At 41.0% G+C, this 24704-nt stretch overlaps 1 protein-coding gene across 2 annotated transcripts in view; it reads right to left on the reverse strand.

Moving 5' to 3' along the window:
• Nucleotides 1-24704, reverse strand: part of foxp4 (forkhead box P4) — a 116887-nt gene that overhangs the window by 44862 nt on the left and 47321 nt on the right. For both annotated transcript variants that reach the window (XM_089010279.1, XM_089010278.1), the window contains exon 3: nt 9301-9390. In XM_089010279.1, the coding sequence (XP_088866405.1) occupies nt 9301-9390 (90 nt within the window). The remainder of the gene's footprint in view (nt 1-9300; nt 9391-24704) is intronic.

Genomic DNA, 24704 nt, shown 5'->3' on the forward strand with positions numbered 1-24704 from the left:
TTTTCCTTGTTGCATGTTAATTTAAAAGACGGAGATGCGTGTGTGTAGATTAATACCAGAAAGGTGGGGATGGGTGGCAGAGGGACAAAATGAGGACGTCACTGTGGAAAAATGAAGAAATTCATACAAAAGTTAAAAAAAAAATGTGGCCAATAGGCACTCAATGAAGAAAATGTCACCTCACCATTTTTACCCTGTGTTTTCTTACATTTAAAGGACAACCGACGTCTCCGGAAAAGTTCTGTCCATAATTTGTAAAATGGCTTCAAATGATTTCTACTGAGCGTATTTTACAAAGATTCCACCGCATATAGCTATATTTCACGTTTTAAGACTCGCGCTGAATATTCAGGAAGTCTTGTTTTTGAGTTGGTGGTTGTCCGTACGCGACGTCACGAAAGGACCCCCCTAGACCATAAAAAAGACACGTTGTAGCGGTCCTTCCATCACGTCAATGTATTTTGCTGTATTTATTTGGTCTGGGGCCCTCGTGTTGCACCCAAAAGCCGCCAGAAGGCCAGAAAAGGGCGTCCAAGCGCCATAAAAGGTATTTATCAGCCTGTGTAAACGGAGGTGGCCATTTTGTGCCTCTTTTTTTGGGTGAGAGATTTTCCCCAATGTTGCCTCAAAATGGCAGAAATAAATTCTTTAATTGATTGCAAACATATATGCTTTCCTCTTCGGAACTATTTGAATCATATTCATAACTGGATGTGTAACAAGAAAGCATATTCTCCGAATCTGAAGCCATTGTTTTGATTCTCCAGCTTTTTGTCCTAAATTGCAAACGTCTGACTACTCAACCATACCACACTCATTATCAACATTGAGGTAGAATAATATTACATCCTAACCCGATACATAGCTCCTTTCATTAACATGCAGGAATCAGTTATCCATGTGCACAGGAGCACACTGCCGAGGGCCGACTGGTGGCTGACAGAGGTCAACCCCTGCCATGGAGTGCGGGAGTGAGGTATTGGGGCACGGGGGAAGGGGGGGGGGGGCAGCAGGGAGCTGTGGAAACGAGATGCGAGAGACAGCCCTGTCGTTTACAGAGAGTGGAGGAGTAATTAGAGGGGTTGTTTGAAGAGGGAGTTTAACTGATTAACAAAGGAAGAGAGGGAGCGTCTGAAAGATGGGAAATAGAAGGAAGAGAAAGGCAGGGAATCCCTCGAGGAAAGAAGAGAAAAGGGGGATGTAACTTGCATTTCAATGAGGGATCCATCCCTCTCTCCTCTTTTCCCTTGATGACTTTCCATTCAAACGAAAATGAGGGAAAGCCCCGCCTCACATCTCTGATAGAAACCTCAGAAGATGGTGAGAAGGACTATCTGATATTAAACCAGTGCCTTGGAGAGGGACTAGGCTACATGTTTATACACAGACATGCCGCTTAAATGAGATCTCAGAGGCAAAGCTGAACTTTGGCCATCATCTTCACCTTTCATCGTGGTCTCTTGTATCAACAAAAGGCAGACGATTAACTCTGGTCAAAATTACTCCACACCGGTTTAATCCAATACTATATATATTTCATAAACGGGCTCGCTTTCCTGCAATCCGTTCATTTGCCAAAACAAACATGGGGAGAACATGCAAACTCAACACAGAAAGCGAGCCAAGTTCCAAAACCTGTGTGGTTGAGGTGCTAAGCGCTAGCTCTTCCCAAAACTCCATTTAAATAAATGTGTAATCATAACTTAGAGGAAAATGTTTAAGAACGTTTCCGCAAAGCAAAGTGAAGAAAGAATATGCTTGGTTGAGTTTGTATTACATATACAGTAAAGTCTCGTGATATCGATATTCAAGGGAGTCCGAAAAAATATCGATATAACCGGGACTATCGATATATCCGACCCTGTTTGCATGTAATTTTCTCCGTGCGTGCATAGAAATAGTATTGATATAACCGGGACTATCGATATATCCGATATCGATATAACGAGACTTTACTGTATTAGCTTCTTTCTTTTAGCATTTTTGTAGATGCGGTAAATGCGCCGATGTGGGAGTGAGCACATCCCAACCAAATGAGACATAACAAGAGACCAATTGAGAAGGACAAAAGAATAAGATAAAGAAGATGAATACAGGATGCACAATCCGAGTCAAGACCAAAATGTGTCTGTGTGCATGTGGAGCCGAGAGAAAAGAAGAGCTGCCATCATCACCATCTAAACGGGCTCCTCAGTCTAAATGATGTGCACCTTGCCTCTGGGTGTACGGAGACACGCAGGAGAGAGGGATAATTGAAAAAAATGACACGGGAGGAGGAAAAGAGACGCTGACACCCCCCCCCTACCATCCCTCCCCCACTTGTTCCCTTGGTAGGAGCAAAAAGCAGTGCTGTTTATCCCTGTCACTGAGCATTACCTCCTCTCACCTCTCCCTGTCACACACAAACATTGATGTGCCTGTGCACACAACATGAAAACTTGTGCTTTTTTTTCCCGAAACATTTGTTCATCGCCCTCCTCTGCCACCAAAGGGACACTCAAACGAGGGATCCTCCATTCCAAAATCAAGCTTCCTCTGCGCTACGTTTCTTCTTGAACTCGGACTTGTTTGTATAAAAGGTATCTTTCCCCAGGTAAACAACCCATCTCTTCTTCTTGTCAAGTAATAAAAGGAGGGCGTGGAGGGTTGGCAGGCTTTTGAAAAGTAAGTGGGCCCCACAAGAGAGGACTGGAGTAAAAAAGACGAGGAAGACGATGGAAAAAAAAAACTAAAGTGAAGGAGTCCCCACTGTGTAAAGTGTGTTTGGAGCGCTCAGGGTCAGACCACGACTGGAATTAAAATGGCTTCCATTGTGTGCGGTGAGTACCCCGACTCATTAATCCACAGTGGGGCTCAGGGGCGCATTTTTCTTGGTGATGAGGGAAGAGAAGGTGAGCGAAGTTGGGGATGTTGTTGGACACTCAAATAGCTAGCTATCTATTAGCGAGCTAGCTAGCTTTCTATATATTTGAGTTACTTCCGGGTTGAGTGAACGGTAGCGCGTGCGTCTTCCGCTGCTCACCCACAGGAAAACTTATCCTATCACTGTAAAGTGACCTCGAGAGTTTTGAAAGGCGCTTATAAATGAAATGTATTATTATTATGTAAAAAACCCATACTGACATCTCATGTTGGCGCTTTAGCGATATTTCTCTTGAATTAACATCTTGCTCCAAGGTGGCGCTTAAGTGTAACAAGATGACATGTGAGTTCGCGCCAAGTTTTCACATCGTCATCGTAAAATACTGCACGTTGCATCTGTCTGTGTTAAGAGACACACGGGTGTGAATGGCTCGCCATCGGCGGGCATCTGAGAGAACCGATAGATGGCGGGTGTGTGGATCACATGGATGTAGAAGAGCAACACTGGACAACAGCTTGCTGGGAACTCTGACTCTGGGTTCCATTGACGTATTAGTGACTTGTGAGGGGATGAAGGGGGCGCGGGGTACTGTTCACTGTGGCCAAACGCATGTAGAGACACACTCACGTCAAATATTCTCCTTGACAGGGCACAGACAAAATGAAAATAAAAGAAACTTCAGAGAACAGTGACAGACCATCAACTGCAAGTGGAAAATCTACCCACCACCCACCCCCCACCCGACTCCCCGACTGTCCATCTAACGCCCCAGTGCCTCTGAATAAAAAATGACAACAAACACACACTGGGGCCATATCATTTTGCCAAGTGTGAGCAGCAGTTCTTATTGACCATATTTCATTATTGATTGCACTCATGTTTCAAATCACAAAATATGAGTTTCACATTGCGGCGGTCACAAGAAGAACCTTCTCTCCGTGCAGACCAGAGCCAAGCCAGATCCCAACCTCTTCCCATATACCCTTAATAAACTGTCAAGACCCCGCACACCCCAAGCTTTGTTCTGACCCAGCTTGTCTGACCCCCCTCCCCCCCTCTCACACACACACACACACACACACAATCCCCCCACACATCAAATAAGAGAAACTGTCGACTAAACACTTTGAGTGAGTGGACAAAAGGAGTGCTTTGGGAAAAACACTTTAAAAGGAAATAATGGGGAAGGGAAAGAAGGCCTGCTTGAGTCCCGCTCTGAGGGGCAAAGCACTCATCTTTTCACATACTTTTGTTGCTAACTAAAAAGACTACACAATGCGTGCTTGAGTTTCTCACACATGTACAGCGGTCGAAACCGGGAACACCACATATGATCTGAGACAACGAGACGCATCGGAAAAAAGGTTTCACGCCCAAGTACAATCTTGGCTTTGGTATGACATGACTCTCCCCGCAACCTGCTGTGTTGGTGCCAGGCCTCTTCAAAGCGCAACTAATTAACATTCTCCCTAATGAGTCTTTTCACATTTTTTCTAATTAACCATGGTCCTCAATAATACATGAAAACAAGACACCTCACGATTCAATTACACACGTATGGGCCTACGCCAAGCATGAGCGTTAATCTGGCGTGTGGGCATGCCAAGTGGCGACGTGTTAAGTGTGCCAGGCGAGCAGTTCCAAGTGGGTATTCGATATATGTGCCACATGAGCGTGTGCCAAGGGTGGTCATTGTGCGTGCATGGCAGATCTTGGTGGCACGCCTCCCGCTTGCTAATGTGCCAATTGCTACTTTGCCAGCCAATTGGGCTCTCGCAACATAAACGCTGTGATGTGTTTCAGAGCATGGGAATATTTTCAGGTGTCTACAATCGTGTCTTTAATGTTTACCATATTTTCCAGTGTATAAGGTGCACGCAAAAGATTTAATTTTCTTCAAAAGATGACCCTGCGCCTTATAATCCCGTGCACTTTATATGTGAAGTAATATGGAGCCACAGTAGTGGTCAGAAAGCAGATTTGTTGTCAATTAATAAAGTTTAAATGACTTAGATAAGATCAGGAAAACATTTTATTCGTCCCACAATGGCCACATTTGCAATCTCCAGCAGCCCACCATCACTTTGCTGCTGTGAAATGTAAATTTCTCCACTGCGAGACTAATAAATGCAAATCCATCCATCCATCCATCCAAAATTGAAGAAAGTGATCGTAGAAAAGAGAAACAAAGTATCACAAGCAGTGTGTTCTTTTGAACACAGTACTGTACACAGTACAGAATGCAGTATAAAATAAAATAAAATCTAGATATTAGCATAAAATCTAGATAAAAGCATATATGGAACTGCATATATACTGCATAAGGCGGCTGTACTATTTTCAATATGGATGGGATAAATCCAGATTTTCACGCCTGTTTATTCAGCATCTGACTATCTGACTGACTTTGGTGCAGCACCGTCTAATGCACAGGTGTCAAAGTCAAGGCCCGCGGGCCAAATCCGGCCCGTCACATCATTTTTTTCGGCCCGCGAAAGCAAATCAAACGTGTTAAATTCCATGATGATTGCTAAAATCTGAGCCAAAATTTCATATTTTTGGATGTCAACCACAATAAAAGTCATTATTCTTGACTTCAGATTTGAAAACGAGTTATTCATTAATTTGCTGTGTGCTGTATATATAATATTTGAAGGGATTTAAACATTGTAATGGGTTCCCCAAATTCATAACGGCCCTCGAGAGGAAACCATAACTACAATGTGGCCCGCGGCAAAAAATGACTGACACCCCTGGTCTAATGGATGCATAACGTAATCCCAGCCTCTACTATATATATAGAAGACGTTTTAAAATACACCATTCGTTGAAGGTGCGCTTTATAATCTGGTGATTTAAAGGAAAATTGCGGACCATAATATACATTTTGCATTAAAACATGTCATTTCAAAATAACACCGTGCTTTCCCACACCAAGACGAGTCAGGCATTTGTGATTTGGGGAATGCGACTCAACAGAGTATCTTATTTTCTGGTGGATAAGGCGTACCCAAAAACCTTGATTTGCTTGACAATATGACCCTGCGCCTTATACGCAGGTTCGCTTTGCAGTATATGTGAAGTAATATTGAGCCACAACAGGCCTATCACACCTGTTATCAGCCACTGAGTCAATTTCCCCCTGTAGAAGTAGTGCGTAACCACAGCATCTACTGCAGCGCCTTATAATGTGGTATGCCTTGTATTTGGGAAAACTTTTATGTTTTTATATTACATTTGGAAAACTTTTTTCATTCATTGAAGGTGCGCCTTATACTCCGGTGCGTCTTATGTATGGAAAAAGTTTGAAAAAACACCATTCATTGGGGTTGCGCCTTATACACCTTAAAATACGGTATTCATAAATGTCTGCATCCCACTGGCAGAAGATAATCATACATTGCACTGAATGACTATACAAACGCATCTTTTTCAATTATTAATGTTTTTTTTAAACACCTTCCAACATGAAATCACACTATTGTACTTGTACCGCACTTCCACTGGACGCCATCAATTGTTCCAGCAATTGCCTGTCGAGAGACGTAAGCTATTGTCAAGTTTCTCCCGGATGTGACACGAGACAGTGACACACCGAGTGGACCGATAATATCTCACACTAGCAGTCAAACACAAAGACCATCTCAGAACAACCAATCATAGAGTAGATACAATCTTTCCGAGTTTATTTCGCTTGCCGTCGCTTGCCCACTCCCTTCCATTACAAATGAAGAAAAAGAAGAAAAATGTGATGGCAAATGGGCAAGGGAAGCGTGGGTGGGTCTGACGTTGGTATTCGAGTTCTTGTCAGCATAAACCATGACTTCAGAGAAGTCAAGACACAAGAAGATGTCTTCCCCCTTTCTCTCCGTCCCTCAGAGACAAGGGAGGTGGGGGGAGGAATCTAATTATCAGGCTCCTAAAGATCTAATTATTGTCTGACACTCATTTGCATGTGAGAGAGCAGCCGGAGAAACCGGAGGATGGCCATTTTGTGACTGGCATGGACCACTCTGCCATTCGCCGTCACCACCTTAAAATATGACTTGATGATACTTACTTAAAGGACAACCGACGTCTGCGGACAAGTTGTGTCCATAATTTGTAAAATGGCTACAAATGACTTCTACTGGGCGTATTTTACAAAGATTCCACCGCATATAGCCACATTTTACGTTTTAAGACTCGCGCTGAATATTCAGGAAGTCTTGTTTTTGAGTTGGTGACGAGTTCGTACGTGACGTCTCTAAAGGACCGCTCTTGACCGTAAGAAAGACGCACTGTAGTGATCCTTCCATCACGTCAATGTATTTTGCTGTACTTGTTTGGTCTGGGACCTCGCGTTGCACCCAAAAGCCGCCAGAAGGCCAGAAGAGGGCATCCAAGCGCCATATAAGGAATTTATCAGCCTGTGGAAACGGAGGTGGCTTTTGGGTGTGCCTTATACACAGGAAACTACGGTATCTTTCCAGTGTGTAAGGCGCACCGGAGTATAAGGCACACCCCTAATGAATAGTGTATTTTAAACTTTTTCCATATATGGCGCATCGGTCTATAAGGTGTATTTTCAATGAATGAAAATGGTTTTCCAAATATAATGCTTTTGGGTTCATTTTTCCCTAAACACACATTTAAAAAAACAAAATTTCAAATAGATTGCTCGAATATCAGGCAACAGCATCTCTAAGAATTCCCGTCTTGCACGAATGGCCATTTCTAGTTTTGCACACAACAGACAAGGAAACAGAGTCATGTCAACTTATGTGGCAAAAGAAAAACTTTAAAATAACGCTGCGGATCTCCGTGTCTTTATTTTGAGGGCCTGTCTGTTTATAAAAACGAGTCTACAGCTTTTAAATCACAAATTACAACCTTGGAAGTCCAGTTCAGTAAATAGTACCCTTTTTTTAAGATCTAATGTGCCTTGTTTTCTCTCACCGAGGACACACACACACACATACAGCCTGCCAACACACATCCGAAAGTGCATTGGCAGGATGTGTGTGACCATTTGAGCTGACAGCTGAGACAACAGAGATGTAGCTCGGGTGCCCTGGATAGTGCGGCGAGGCTAACAGGCCAGGCACCAACAAACAAGACAAACAAGACAGAGATGGAGAGAATGGAGGAGGGAGGGGCTTTTTGTGCGTGCATGTGTGTTTGTGTGTGTGTGTGAGTGTGTGTTAGGTGAAAAAACGAGGGAAGGAAGTGGAAGGTAACACCCCGCATTAGAATGTGCACATGAGGCAGGTCAAATCAACGTGTGTTCAGTTCATGTTTTTCATCCAAAGCTGTCATAGCAGGTTAATGATATCACTTTAAAGTCTGAACAACAGAAAAAGAATACATTTGGAATCACATTGTATCAATGTTTTCCTTCCCGTCGCCTTCGGGGTTTTAATATAGGGAAAAATGTTGACATTTTCTCCAGCCACAAACTAAACGCAGCAGAAGCGGTTCAGATTGAAACCATGTGTCACTTCTGAAAGGCTGCGATGGGGAAGACGCGACGACACGCTGGTTACTTTGTGTCGATTTACACGATTAGGTCGGCGTGAGTGTCGAATTCTCAGACAAAAGAATGTTGACGATGAAAACAATACGCACTTGTGTGTTAACGTTCATATTGTTTAATGTGAATTTCTCAATCTTGATTTTCAAATGGATGAAGTTGAAATGACTACCATACAGCCGCCACGATTTCAAGCTCATATAACTCCAGACCCATATAATTTAGGAATTAACTCTTTTTTTCTGATGAAAGAAGAGAATCTAAGGTTTCTAACGTTGTATTGAACGTTTATGTTGTCCTAAAACGCAATATTCTGTGGGTCCTGGAATTCATGTGACAATGACCAAAACCCTGGCACTGGAGTGGACACATTTCTGGCAGTGAATGACTTACTAATTTGTTCCTTTGTTCGTTCATTTATTTGTGGATTTGTCTATTTATTTATTCATTAATGTATTTTTTTTGTTTTATTTTAGATTTTAATGACATATCTTATATTTCGTGATTTTTGGCACTGTGCAAAATATTATGTTTTCACTTCACGTAGTTGGTCAAAACCTTTGCTAGGGGAAATAATTAGTAGTTTACGCATATTGTTTCGCGGTGTAACAATAACAAACGTTTATTGGAAGAAATGCTAATGGTTCCATAAGCCATTTTTATGACAACCTTGTTTCAATTATTATGGTTATTTTTATTGATGTTATTTTTCACGTTTTACCTGCCACTTCTTGACTTAAGACCCGAATGTGACCCCCCCATGGCTACAAATCAAACTGTCTCAATGTGACAAAGGTGATAAAAAGGAGGAAGCTCAAGTAATAAGGAAGGAAAGATCTGTTCCTATATCACATTGTGGAGTTGACATGGACACAGACCTCTGCACATCTGTGAGGTTAGTGAGTGTGTTGAAGTATGTCCTGACCTGCACGGGGCTCTGTTTGACCTCGTTGCTGCCGGGGGAGTTGAGTCCAGAGGCCTGCTGGAGGAGGAATTGTCTGGCTGCCTGAAGAGCCTGCAAAAGTTAAAACGGAACATGATGGGAACGTGTACACATGGAGACGCTGGGGTCAAACGCTACTTCACAGTGGAGCATCGAAGGATGAATGATCAAAGGGGCATTTGAATGATAAATATGATGATCAAGTCAAACAGAAATCTGGCTTTTGTGCCGAGGACTGTCTGTCAAGGATTGCTCGCAAGTCAACTCGTGTGTGTGGGACTTTGCCGTTTCTCATAGGAGCTGCATTTGGTGAGATTAAAATGATATTTGTGAATAAATAAATAAATAAATATATGAATGAGTGAGTGAGTGAATGAATAAATAGATGAACATAAAATGTATAAATAGATGTATAAATAAATAACCAAATAAATACATTGGTGAGTGAATGAGTGAGTGAATAACCACATAAATAAATAACCAAACAAACAAATTAATAAATATGAGTGAGTGAATACATAAATAAATCAAAAACGAATTGATAAATAATCAAATAAATAAATAAATAAATAAATAAATAAATAAATAAATGGGTGAGTGAGTGAATGAATAAATATACAAATAAATAGATGAACAAAAACGAATTACTAGATAAATAAATACATAAATAAATAAACAATTGGGCAAGTGAGCAAATCAATAAACAAACAAAAAACTAATAAATAGATATATAACACAACAAATAAATGAATGGGTGAGCGAATCAATAAATAAACAAATAAATAAATGAATATATGAGCGAGTGAGGTAATGACTAAATAGATGAACAAAAACACAATAAATAAATAACCACATAAATAAACAAATTGGTGAGTGAGATAATCAATAAATAAATACATAAATATATGAGTGAGTGAGTGAATAACTACATAAATAAATAACCAAACAAACAAATTAATAAATATGAGTGAGTGAATACATAAATAAATCAAAAATGAATAGATAAATAATCAAACAAACAAATAAATAAATAAATAAATAAATGGGTGAGTGAGTGAATGAATGAATAAATATACAAATAAATAGATGAACAAAAACGAAATACTAGATGAATAAATAAATAAATAAACAATTGGGCAAGTGAGCAAATCAATAAACAAACAAATAAATAAATAAACAAAAAACTAATAAATAGATATATAACCCAACAAATAAATACATGGGTGAGCGAATCAATAAATAAACAAATAAATAAATGAATATATGAGTGAGTGAGTTAATGACTAAATACATGAACAAAAACATAATAAATAAATAACCACATAAATAAACAAATTGGTGAGTGAGATAATCAATAAATAAACAAATACGTAAATATATGAGTAAGTGAGTGAATAACCACATAAATAAATAACCAAACAAACAAATTAATAAATATGAGTGAGTGAATACATAAATAAATCAAAAACGAATTGATAAATAATCACATAAATAAATAAATAAATAAATGGGTGAGTGAGTGAATGAATAAATATACAAATAAATAGATGAACAAAAACGAATTACTAGATAAATAAATACATAAATAAATAAACAATTGGGCAAGTGAGCAAATCAATAAACAAATAAATAAATAAATAAACAAAAAAACTAATAAATAGATATATAACCCAACAAATAAATACATGGGTGAGCGAATCAATAAATAAACAAATAAATAAATGAATATATGAGTGAGTGAGTTCATGACTAAATACATGAACAAAAACATAATAAATAAATAACCACATAAATAAACAAATTGGTGAGTGAGATAATCAATAAATAAACAAATATGTAAATATATGAGTGAGTGGGTGAATGAATAAATAAATAAATACATAGATGAAGAACTAATAAATAGATATATAACCAAACAAATAAATAAATGGGTCATTGAGTGAATAAATAAAGAAACACATAAACAAAAGACATAAATTAATTAATTCATTAATAAACAAAGGATTTTAAAAGAACTAAGCAGACTAGCATTTAAATTTGACTTCTCACCAAAGTCATGAGTTTTTTTTAATATTTTTTTGGTGAGGTTATGACTGACACTTGAGTGACTCAACACCCAGCACTGAAGTTATAAACTGTTTGATTACTTTGATCCTATTCTACTTCCATTAACCTTTACAGATGCAATAAAATAAAACTTCTTTTGCACTTGTCTGGCAGTTTACTTAAAAGTGAACATTCTACCCGCGGCTATTAATGTTCCTGAATCGGATATTAAAAACGCTGTGAAAAATATTGCCCTAAAAAAATGACCTGATGTGTTTGAAGCTAATTTATTTCACACACCTCAACATGCTTTTCAACTTTTGAAGAGAAGAAAAATGCGGCCACTCCCTTCCTACGGCATACTTGACTCCAACTGTCTCTTCACATGATTTATCTCCTCTGAAACTCATTACAAATGTCCTATTTCCAATATTTGGTCCCGCATCTCTTGCACCCTTCACTACCACCTCTTCCTCCTCCTCGTCGCTCCTTCCAACGTTCCAAATGGGTTGCCCACATCCTCTGAGGCAGAAGTGTGTCAGGAGATCGTCATGTGTGTCACTTAACAGTGTTTATATGTGTCGCAGTGATGTAAGGCGACCCCGATGCACATTCAAGAGCCACGCGCCTCCCCACAAGTGCTCCTCGCTCTCCTTCTCTACCCTCCAGTGTTGTCCGTGCAAACGCTCAAGAAGTCTGTGTAAGCTCTCAGTCGTACAGGAGTGGTCCATCGATGAAAAGGTTTCTTCAGCCGTCATCTGTACAAATTTGAAGGTGTCGGACGCTTCTTATCCAAGAAACTTCGTCAGCAAACTAAAGTCTTACTGGTAGATTAGGCCCTATATATATACAGTAAAGTCTCGTTATATCGATATTCAAGGGAGTCTGAAAAAATATCGATATAACCGGGACTATCGATATATCCGACCCTGTTTGCATGTAATTTTCTCCGTGCGTGCATAGAAATAGTATCGATATAACCGGGACTATCGATATATCCGATATCGATATAACGAGACTTTACTGTATATCACTACTGTCCAGACATGGCGGTGCCGGACTATTCTATGATAGGTCCCTGATCTCAGGTTGGGGGGGGGGGGGGGGGGCAGAGGACTACCCCCTGCAGCTGCTCCACTAATAGTTCCTATCGTTCTGACTAACGACTGGCCTGATTGCCCCACTTTGACCGGTATCACCTCGTCAGTATTAAGAAGTACAGATGACGGCTGAAGAAACCTTTTCATCGATAAACTCTCAAGAACTTCCTTTTCACCGAACGCTCCCATTCATCCACGTATGACTATTGGCACCAATAAAAAAAAAAAACCCATTTGTTGCGTTTCGTACTCTGTCGTCAAGACAAATCCATAGCAGAGGCAAAAAGGTCTTTTTGCAGGAATGTCTGAAACGGTGCCGAAAACAAAACAAGAAAACACCCATTTTAAAAACACGAGAGCCCCGTCACACACACACACACACGCTGACACACGCAAACACAACCTCGTGATGGAAGGTTGCAGAGGGGAGACAGCAGGATGCACATTTGCTTCCTCTGACTCAAAGGGGAAAGGTTCCTTAGTAAATATTGATTTATGAGCATCTGTGTGTGTGTGTGTGTGTGTGTGTATACGCGAACGGCAACATATTAACGGCCGCGGCTCAGGATGTTCTTTAAACTTCGATACTTACGCAAGCGCTTCGATCCAGAAATGAGATCTAATGCATCGTTTGACAACGAGAGGGAGGAGAAGAATTTTGTTGTGAAAGAAAGAGAGCGGCGCAGAGTCACTGTATAATGTCACACATTTAATGAATTGTCAAATTAGACGCTGTGGCACATTAAGTAACGTCTAATTGCAAAAACAGAGCGGGAGATTAGAGGGAGGCTGAAAGAGACAGAAATGCTCTGTGCAGTCGTCCTGATGAAAACCATCTGGATGGAGCGCACTTGCGACTTTTGCTGAGACCGCAATTAAAACACACGTACGCAGATGTGGCGGCTGACGCGTCTGTAAACATACACGCGCGCATGAATTTTAACACTCGAACAAAAATTTCGGGAACCCCCTCCCATTTGCTGGTTTGACCTCAGCATTAAAACAAGCGCACACACACACACACACACACACACACACACAGCCGCCCAGTTTGTTGGCATGTGGTGTGAATTAGGCCTTGAACACCGAGAGCGAGGGTGCGCTTTTGTCTCTGGTGTGAGTGTGTGTTGGCAGGAGTTGGGAAGCCAAAAATCTGGCAACAATAAAGGACAATTCCACCCAAATTACCACCCTGATTACCACTATATTAAAGAACCATTTATGGCTTTCATAAACGCTAGAACAGAGCAGAGGTGATGCCTGTCTCCTCTCCTACGCCTCTATTCATAGATGACTGTGATGACAAAAAGAAAAAAAAAATACAGTTCAGTAACTTGACTGTATATATTCAAACAGCGGTATGGTGGTTAAGTGGATTTACCCACCGGTTTGTAGAAAAGCCCTACAATTGTAAGACGATTGATTCATTCCATAAGACGACAATAAAAATACAACGAAATAGAGGGTGAGTCAGTTTACTTGCACATCAAATCAGATTTTCCCGGTTTGCAACGATCTGACGTGTAATTATTCTGATCCAAGTTTTCAAGAGAAGAAAAGGAAGCAGTGTAATACAAAAACATCATAAAATTGAATGTCAAACACATTTTGTCATGTCTAATCATGGAATGGCTGCCGTATTTCTATATCGGGGTTGCGCCTTTTAGAGGTGTGGCCTCATGACCGACCAGGTGTTAGAGTTGGCTCACTACCGCAGCGCTCATATTTGCTGCATGTGAGAGCATTACAGGACCTCAATTAGCTTTTTACTTCAATGTGACTCACAAGATAAAAACATCCAGCATGATCATAATGATTAGAAAACAGTTATTTGGTATTTTGTCAAAGGTACCATGTTTTCTGGTGTATAAAGCGCACTGGAGTTTAAAGGACAACCGACGTTGTATCCATAATTTGTAAAATGGCTTCAAATGACTTCTACTGAGCGTATTTTACAAAGATTCCACCACATGTAGCTACATTTTACGTTTTAAGACTCGTGCTGAATATTCCGGAAGTCTCATTTTTGAGTTGGTGACGAGTCCGTACGTGACGTCACTTGTAGCAGTCCTTCCATCACGTCAATGCTTGTTTGGTCTGAAAACCTCGTGTTGCACCAGAAAGAGCCAGAATAGGGCGTCCAAGCTCCATGTAAGGAATTTATCAGCCCGTGGAAACAGCCTGATTAATTCCTCACAGGAGCTCAGTGGCCATTTTGTGCCTCTTTTTGGGTGAGACAATCCCCCCAATGTTGCCTCAAAATGGCACGGAATAAATTCTTTAATCGATTGCAAACATGTATGCTTTCCTCTTCAGAACTATTTCAATCATGCGAATCTGAAGCCATTGTTTTGATTCTCCAGCAATGCAAGACTTCTTGGCGTGACGGCACGAACTGGGGGCGGGACTTTCTGAAAATGCCCAATTCGCAGCTCAATTTTTTGCAGATTTTGGACACTTTAAGTCATTTTTATTGGTGTTTTGCATTTGAATAAAAATATCATACTGCATGTTTTGGGTATTTTAGATGCTATAAAACGTGTTTCTGATGTCAGTTAAGAAACAAAAAAGTGACGTTGGTTGTCCTTTAAGGCGCACTCCAAATGAATCGTGTATTTTCATTTTTTTCCCATATAGAAGGCGCACCGGAGTATAAGGCGCACCTTCAATGAATGAAAACTTTACCAAACATAATATATAAATATAGAAATGTTTGCCATATATAAGGCACACCATATTATAAGACGCTACAGTAGAGGCTGGGGTTAAGCACTATTTCTTCGACAGGGGAAAATGGAGTCGTGGATGGTGACAATCGTTGTAAGACCTGTTGTGACTCAATATTACTTCACATACAATATAAGACGCAGCTGCGAATAAGGCGCGGGGTCATCTTTTGAAGAAAATCAAGGCTTTTGGGTGCGCCTTATACACCTGAAAATACGGTAAACTCCTACTGCACGTTGTTCTCGATTGCGGTGATTATTTCTATCATTATTTTACATCATTATTCACAAGGCTACGGATTGCGCAACTCACATGTTTCCACCCAAAATGGGAACTGAGCATAATATTGAGTGTGAGGGAGGGAGCGTACTTCTTCCAGATTCCGCGGTTGTGGAGGTGTGAGAGTAAACACAAGTCGGTTGGAGATGTGTCGTGAATATGGTTATGTTTTTTTTTAGTGTTTGGCAAACAGTACCATGACGCACTGCTTGGTGACTTATTAAGAGGCACTGCATGGGTTGATTGCATACATACAAATGTCCCCTGCAAGGTCATTTTCACATTTCGACAATTTTAGTATCGGGCGCTTTTGAAACCCATTTCATCATGTCAATTGTGGTAAAACTCAAAAGAACAAGTTTGGAATTTTCACTGTTGTTAATGATTTTTTTTTAAACAAGGTTATTTATATTAGTTTTCACAGCAGAATGGGTAAGTTTTATTTGGTAGATTTATTTTTAAATGGCCCATTTTACTTATGTTTTTATTAGCATTTGTTTTTTAAAGATTTGAATTGTGTGTTAGATTAAAAAACAAATAAATAAAAATAGGTTTTAAATATTTTGAAAACAAATATGCATAATTCAAATACTGATACTGAATTGACAAATTCAGAACATAATATCTTCCAAAGTTAGAAAGACCATAAAAAAACTGCATTGTAAATAGCTCAGCCACCTTATGTAGAGTCACTACATTTATGCTTATGCTTTTATTCTATATTTTTATACTTTGCACTATGTACAGTTCTTTCTATGAAACATGTTTGTGCAGTTGTACATTTCAATCTTCTGATATTTTCTTTTGTACATATAATACTTTGTTATATCTTTTTGACCCTCCCCCACCCCCTTTTAATCCCCATTGGGGGACTATTGAAGGCTTTCTGATTCTGAACCCTAACATAGATGCTCTCACTTTCCAAAATCTGCAAAATGGCTTTCGAATTATTAGATTTGTGGTTTGGAATCCGATTCAGAAGTACAAAACCCGATTGTTCTATCAAAAAAACGTCTTGTACTGTAGCATGAGGTTTCTGGCTGAATGAAGTGACCAAAACCAGAAAGAGATTCTAAGCACGCAAGCCTCACATTTTGGCTTTTTTAAGTGTCTCCCTGCTAGACAAAGTCGCTTCTCGGCACAAACTAAAAAGGACCACAACTCCCAGTTGGACTTTTCTTGCAATTTAAAAACAACCCTAAAGTCTCATGTATTGAATTAACTGACTTGTCTGAAAGTTGAAAACATCACAAAGGAAATACAAACTCCACAAAGAATTGTGGTGGCAATATGGTCATAAAACTACAAATTGTTGTGTTAAAGTTACTGGAACTGCGTTCGCCATTGAGCACGTGCGCTCGGATGCACACGCACCGCCTTTCAACGTAGTCAAGAAGCTCTCTTCATTGTTGGCCCTCCTCACTCATTTCTCATCTCTCATGTTCACCCTCTATTTTTCTCTCTGTGACGACATTGTAACACACATGCACGCACACAACCAAGTTCTCCTAAACGACCCCCCACCCCTTCACCACTTCACCACTCACACTCACACACATGCACATACACACAAACACACACACCCTACCCCCAAACCCAACTCTCTGTTCCCCCTGTGGCATTCCTGGGGGCGCACTGCACCTTTAAAGAAAATATGAGAGAGGCCTAAGAGGGAGGCCCAACAACAGAGTCTTTGTGCTGCTGAGAACACACACAAACACACACACACACACACATGCATGCACGTACACACACATCAATGGTGTCAGACAGGTTTTATGAGAGTGAGAGAGGTAGAAGGGGGAGGAGGAGGGTGGAGGAAGGGGAAGGAGGGGTGACGAGGTCAGCGCTCAGCTTGGAGGCCTGAGAGCACACAGTGTGAATGTGACTGCGTGTGTGTGTGTGTGTGTGTGTGTGTGTGTGTGTGTGTGTGTGCATGTGTGTGTGTTCTCCTGACTTGTCATCGCTCCCCTCTGTAAATCATCGCCTCTGACACAGGCTTTAATAACAGTGCATTTTTTTTTAATTCAGCAGGGTCACCCACATGGCGATGGTGAGGACCAGTCTCGTCCCGTAACAAGGATCGGAAAAACGGCTGACAACTAAGTTTCTTTCTAATGAGGGTGCAAAAGGGGGAGGGGGGCAAAGAAAAGCAGAGACATTTTCATTTAGCTGCGCACATGTGCGTGTGGTCACTAAATGATGGTGTTTGAATGGGTGACTACAAGGGTTAGACTAGTTTTGCATTTTTCATTCGAGTTGGTCATTTTTGTCTTTGGCTCTTTTTAAAATTCTGTTAGTTGTAATCCGTTTTTAGAGGAAGATTGTTCGTTTTTATTTTTGTTCATAAAATGCTTTCGGTTTTAAGTTTTTAATAGTTTTAAGAAGTTAATTGTCGCAACACAAAAATAGAAGTTCACTCTTGTATTTTGTAATTAACTCATTCACTGCTATTGTCGTAATTATATGACAATTGAAAAGCATGATGTGGAGCGCCATTCCGGAATTTGTTTGGGCTTTGGTTTTTCTTGTGAGGGGTGCCGATAAAGTGCTGGTCAGACCTCTGGCCCTGTTTTTCCCTTCCACGAGGGGGCAGCATTTGCCTTTAGTCCATGTTAATGCTTTGTTCCAGGTTCCGCTGTTGGTAAAGCACGATATAAACCAATATATATGTATTTTATATTGTACAGCCAACCCCATTTAAAGCTCAGATAACCCTAAATCCATATAACTTAGGAATTAACTCTTTTTTTCAGATGAAAGAAGAGAGTCTAAGGTTTCTTACACCGAATTGAATGTTTATGTAGTCCTAAAACTCAATATTCTGTGGGCCCTGAAATTTGAGTGAAAATGACAGAAACCCTGGCACTTGAGTGGACATATTTGCACATTGTCTGGCAGTGAGTGACTAAGCTGCAATTCGAAAATAAATATATTCTGGAGTTACAGAACTTCATCAATTCTGAAATAAATAATTTCAAATGAACCCCCAATGCGGCTTTTAGAATCTTAATTGGCCAAGATGACACCATAGGCCATTTTTTGGATAATTATATTTTACAGCTTGAGATTGCATCTTGACACCAATGACAGTTTTGTCAACATTTTGACCATCGCACACAAGGAAAAAATGCTTGGTTGAGGTCCTTTTCGCTCAATTAGAACGTGTGTGTGTGTGTGTGTGTGTGTGTGTGTGTGTGTGTGTCTGGTTGAGGTTGCTAAAGCAAACAGGTTTGCATGTGTATGTGTGTGCGCGTGTGTTTGTGTGTGCGTGTGTGTGTGTGTGACGAATGTGGTCTCTAATCCATCCAGTGTGTTTGGGTGAGACAAGGAGAGAGAAGTAAAGTAATCTAAACAGAGTGAAGTCTAGAATAGGGAGGGAAAAGACAGGTGGGTACCATATGTTGGAGTAATCCATCAGCGCTGACTGAGGTCCATTGTTGATGGCCAAAAACGAAACAAACGTGGCCCCCTCTCACCTCCCCAATACTCCAAGCATCCACTCCTCATCCCTCCTTCCCTCTTTAGTAAACAGTCTCCGAGGCCAGCGCAGCGTTGCTGTTATTGGGGGGGGAAGGAGGAGGCAGGTGGGATCACATTTCTTCACTTTGACCAAGAAGAATCTGGGGGAGGGGATGGGGTCCAGGAGTGAGAGGCCCATTGTGTCCTGACCGTGCTAAACTGAGCACGTGCACTGAACACATCGCAAGTACAGTAAGTCTGATGGTGAGACTCTCCTATCCATAGAGATCTACTCCTCCATCCGGGAGAAGGGTGGGGCGGGCAAACAGGGATGGATCTAGTGGGTGAAGATGCAGAGAAAAGCCCGTCACACCCAGCTGCTTCTCAACAGCCCTGCATGCTTTCTGATTTTGGATTCGGTGGGAGAGATGGCACAGGGGAGAAAGGGGGACTTATTTTCTTCTCAATCTTTTCTTTAGGTTTGCCGCAAGACTGCTGCTGTAGCTGAAAGCCAAGCTAGGAGCTGAGTCAAAGCAGTACTTCCTCCTGGGTCACACCCCCCCCCCCTCGCCTCCCGTGATCCCTACTAGCGTCTGACCATTGGGCATCATCACTGGTGCACCTCCAAAACAAATCTAGACTTATTCTAACGTACAGACTACAGCTATTTAACGTCTGATTATAATTCACGATGTTTCGGCCTGATTTTCATCGACAGGGTCCAATGGGATATTGGGCAGGGCGTGGTGTGAGTTTCGGCAGACCAGGGCATTTGCAATGACACACCCCGGTGCATCTTAAATTTTGATTGACAGACAGTAAGATTGTACCTTAGACCATGTGAGACCAGGTCTAAGTTATGGTGCAGACAGTTGGGTTGTGACACACAGAGGCATGATTGGGGAAGGAGGGGTTGAAGATACATCAACATGAAGACACCCGCATGTGGAAATGTTGCAGTTCCTTATAAACAAAGGGATTATGCCTTCAGCGTGCAATAAGTGTGCTACACCTGTGTTGAATTTAAAGGAAACTAGGGAAGCTGCTTTAATTTCATGCTAATCATGTTTGCGGTGTTCACTCCCGTGGAGCGTAAATCAGAATCAGAATCAGAATACCTTTATTCGTCCCGCAATGGGGAAATTTGCAGTCCACAGCAGCAATAGAAGAGGGATGGGGTTGGGGTGGGAGTGAAAGGATAGAAAACAAGATATTCTAAGCATAACAAAATAAAAATGTCAACTGTATACTGTACTCATTTATAACCACGTTTGTGTAGTAAAATATCAAAAGCAAGACAACTACCATGTTTTCCGGTGTATAAGCTCTGCCTTATACACCGGGAAATATGGTAGTTGGAGTATAAGGCACACCCCCAATGAAAGGTGTATTTTCCAACTTTTTTCATAGATAAGGCGCTTCAACAAATGAAAAACGTTTTCACAATATCATGAATTTACTGCACGAAAAGATTTTTTTCAAAAGCTGACCCTGCGCCTTGTGTATGGAAAATGTTTTAAAATATGTCATTCATTGAAGGTGCCCCTTATAATGTGGTGCACCTTATCTATGGAAAAGCTTTTTGAATATGTTATTCGTTGAAGGTGTGCCTTATATCAAGAAAATACGGAAATATATAAATGTATAAACGTTTTCCAAATATAAGGCACACTGCATTATGTAATGTAAATGTCTACACTGCGAGACTAATAAAGGCAAATCCAATCAAATCAAATCCAATTATAAGGCGCTACAGTAGAGGCTGGGGTTATGCACTACTTCTTATACAAGGAGAAATTGATTCTGCTGACAGTAGTTGGGAGACCTGTTGTGGCTCAATATCACTTCACATATAGAAGTATAAGGCGCAGGTCATCTTTTGAAGAAAATCAAGGCTTTTGTGTGCGCCTTATACACCGGAAAATACAGTACTCACTTTATGTTCGCATTTAAACTGCACTTTGCGCTAGACTTGCACTCGGAATTAAAGTCAGAGGCCTAAAAATTAATTTGTGATGAAATTGAGAGCATCCTTATTTCAGCATGGATCCATTGTGATCTTTTATTTACATATAAAAAAATTGAGTGAGGACATATACTGTAACTGTCATTTTTAAGTCATCTGCCTTTTTTTGTAGCATAGTAACTTAAACCACTTTGACAGAAAAATATTTCAAACAACTCTTGAAGTGAATCTCAATTCACTTTCCAGGACTGTCCATATTTTGAAATCACCGATCAGAGATTTTTATTTTTTTCTAAAATCAAACAGATTTCACTCTTGTATCAGGCTTAACAACTTTTTTAAAGAAATCAATCATTGTGACACGTCAGCAGAAAAAAAAAACTCAGAGCAAACTGTGTGGTTCATTGCTCTTGGGAGATTTTATGACAGTGTAGTTGATATGTTTTGGGAGTTGGGCAACACTGGTGGAAACAAAAACAAAACATTTGCTGGCATCATCATTTCATCTCATATTTGATGCGGTATGCAAAGTGTCAAAATAAATCTGTCAACAACCAACCCGGTCAAACTAAAAGACTTGAATTTTGCATTGTTATTGTTGCGAGGGTGTAGACTCCTCAGGAAACAGAGGGGAGTGGATCACCGTTTCCTGGATGTAAACATATAAGAGTTGGGTGCAGATGGAGTCAAATCCCGCTAAAGCCCCCCAATTTTACAGTGAGTTACAAAAAGACGAAACCGTGCCAAGTCTTTGCCCCGTTCGTCTGAGTTGTCCTTACACAGGGCTTCTCTTTCTCTGGAATTAATTATCTCCCCCCTCGCCAGGCCTCGCTAGCATTTGTTTCCACTCAGGGCGACTTCAAACCGGCTGCCCACCTCTCCAACGGGGAATGGCACCTCAATCTCTTGCTGAGCTGCAGCTATCTGAGACACCTACAGAAACATCAGCCAACCGCAACGCTCCGCAACACCGGTATTTAATGTAATGTTTCCGCAATATAAAGGCTCAGTTTGAGAACTGAGGTTTTCAAATGGCTGAAGCCAGCTTCTCTGGGCCCAGACTGACCATTAAAGAGAGGAAAGACCGTGCTCTCGAGCCAACGCAATAAAAAGAAAAACGCAGCAAAATGGAACATCAAAAAAAATTGCCATAATGCTCACTGATTTTAGATTCTTTTTTTTCCAGGTCCTATTTTTCACAAAAAGCGACCTGTTTGAAAACCCAACTAGGATGTTGTTTTCCAGATGGTTCTCTTCAGCGTGCAACTGTGTGGCGGAATGAGAAAACCTCCCTTTCCCGACACTCGTCTAACATTTCTATTGATTCGCAGGGGTATAGACCTGCTCATAAATGTAAGATGACTGAATACCCCACGACTGCTTTATATCATTTCTTAATTTCCCATCACACTCGTGTCAAATCGGAAGAAGTTGGAACAGCAAACGCCCCTGCAACCCGACCCCCCAACCAACATTGACACAATCCAACAAGGTGAGAAAGGACAGAAAAAGAGAGAAATTCGATTCTTGACATGATAAAAAGGAACTTCCACCGTATGGACGCTCCTCGACTTACGAGCTTTCGAGTTAGGAATAACGGTGCATACGAACATTTTTGCAGGTATGTCAAAAAATGTTCGGACTGATTTAGTATCGCGTGCCTTTTTTAATCGTTTTGTGATTGGCTGTGTACTGTGCTTTACGCACATGCATTGACACAGACATTTGATAAGTTTCAAGGGCTGGATGTTGATGCACCGGACACCAAGGGTGACTAATCAGCGCCCGGCTGTGTTGAAGTGTTACCAACGAGTTCAGGCCCGGGATTTGCTGATCTCGCTTACAATTGGCTGCGTAGAGTCTGTGGGAGAGGAGGAAATCCCTCTTCCCAGTTGACACTCCAAGAGGACACGATGCATAACAAAAAAATAATGGCTGCTGGCACGTAATTCAGTAATTACGTGCCAGCAGCTTCAGTAATAGCTTACTGAAGACCCAAGGAGATATGTCGTCCTCCTACAGTAGGTGTGAATTTATTTTCCGACTGTTAGAGCGTCTGTGTTTGAACTTCCCCCTTCAGTGTTAGACTTCAACATACATTGTATACAAAATACAGCACTAAAGCAACTTACGAACAAATTCAACTTACGACCGACAGCTCGGAACGTATCTTGATCGTAAGGTGGGGAGCGTATACACTGTGAACCACATTTGAGTCCAACCGGCTAATTGGTGGCAAATCGGTCTACACACACACACACACACACACACGCGCACACACACACACACACACACACACGCACACACGCACACACACGCACAAACACACATATGGACATATGCAGTTTCCTTGTGGTTTCCAAAACAGCTCGTTTGGCAAGAGAGGAAGGTCTCACTCAAGACAGACTGAGCTCACGATGGAACACTCACACACACACACACACACACACACACACACACACACACACACACACACACACACACACACACACACACACACACACACACACACACACTTAGCCACCTTCTATTAGTTCACCCTCATCATGTACAAGCTAGGACAGTTTAGTAGTTTGGTCATGCTCCAGGGCAGAAAAGGGCCACTTTGCTCTTATTTGGTTGACCTCCCGAGTTGAAAGCGCTTCTCCCTCCCCAACAAGTGTAAAACCCTTTAAGAGGGGGAGCCTGAGCGGGCCGGGCTACGATGAGCCATAGTTCCAGCCTGCCAACCTGGCTACACATATGGAAGACGTTTTACTGTTATTATTAATAACCAAAAGGAGAGGGTTAAAAAAAAGACCAAAAAAAAAGAAACTAATAACACATGCAAGAAACTGCCAAGACCTGGCTCAGGAGACAGAGTGAAAGCATACTTACACATAAACAGAGACTGTCTCGTGTGCGCAGAAACACACGCAGGAAGACAAATGTACACACAAAGGCGTGTTGGTTAGTCAGAAAGAGAGAAAAAAAAGGTTCCCCTTCAGTGGCTTGTAAAGTATTGCCTGCTTGCCTTGATAGAAATAAACTTCTTTCATGTTTTGGTTCAGAGAGTTTTTACACCTGGCTGTGGCTTGGAGGCAGGACACACCCTTACACCAAGCCCTGTACCACACACACACATGCACGCACGCACACACATACACACTATTTTCGAAAATGTGCAGTCTACAACATTACAATTCTTCTTTGCGTGAAATTTTCTGACAAAATCATCAGTAATACAACTATATTTTTTTATAATGTTCATCACTCCCTATCAGTGAGACACCCCCCAAAAAAGCCACCCGACGAGGGAACTACATTCTTCTCCTTCCCATTAACTCTAATCTCTGCTTGAAAATTGCCCACATCAAGAGGTGACACACACGAGCTAATTAGCAACACTTAAGACCTTATGGCAGCTATTGTGTGTACGTTGTGCATGTGTGTGTGGTGTGTATGCGGCTCGGCTTGTTTCCCCGAGTCATTTCTTTGCCGCTTTTTATTTGTTGCACTTTTGTCTTACAGCAATGACTCTACTCTCCTTTCTCTCCGTGTTCATTTCTTTGTGTGATGCTGAAGTACCACAATGAAGGACTTGCGAAAGGGAGACGTGAGATATTATGTGAGCATTTTGAACGCACAAAGAAAAGTGTATTGAATGTTTGCTGCGTTACTAACTACAGACACTCCCCACCTTACGAAGAAGATACGTTCCGAGCGGTCATTCGTAAGGTGAATTTGTTCGTAAGTTGCTTCAGTGCTATATATTGTGTGGAATGTGTTGAAGTCAAACACGGAAAGGAGAAGTTTAAAACACACGC

This window comes from Hippocampus bargibanti, linkage group LG12, assembly GCF_051943395.1.
Source record: "Hippocampus bargibanti isolate YZ-2025 linkage group LG12, ASM5194339v1, whole genome shotgun sequence".
Taxonomy (NCBI): Eukaryota; Metazoa; Chordata; class Actinopteri; order Syngnathiformes; family Syngnathidae; genus Hippocampus; species Hippocampus bargibanti.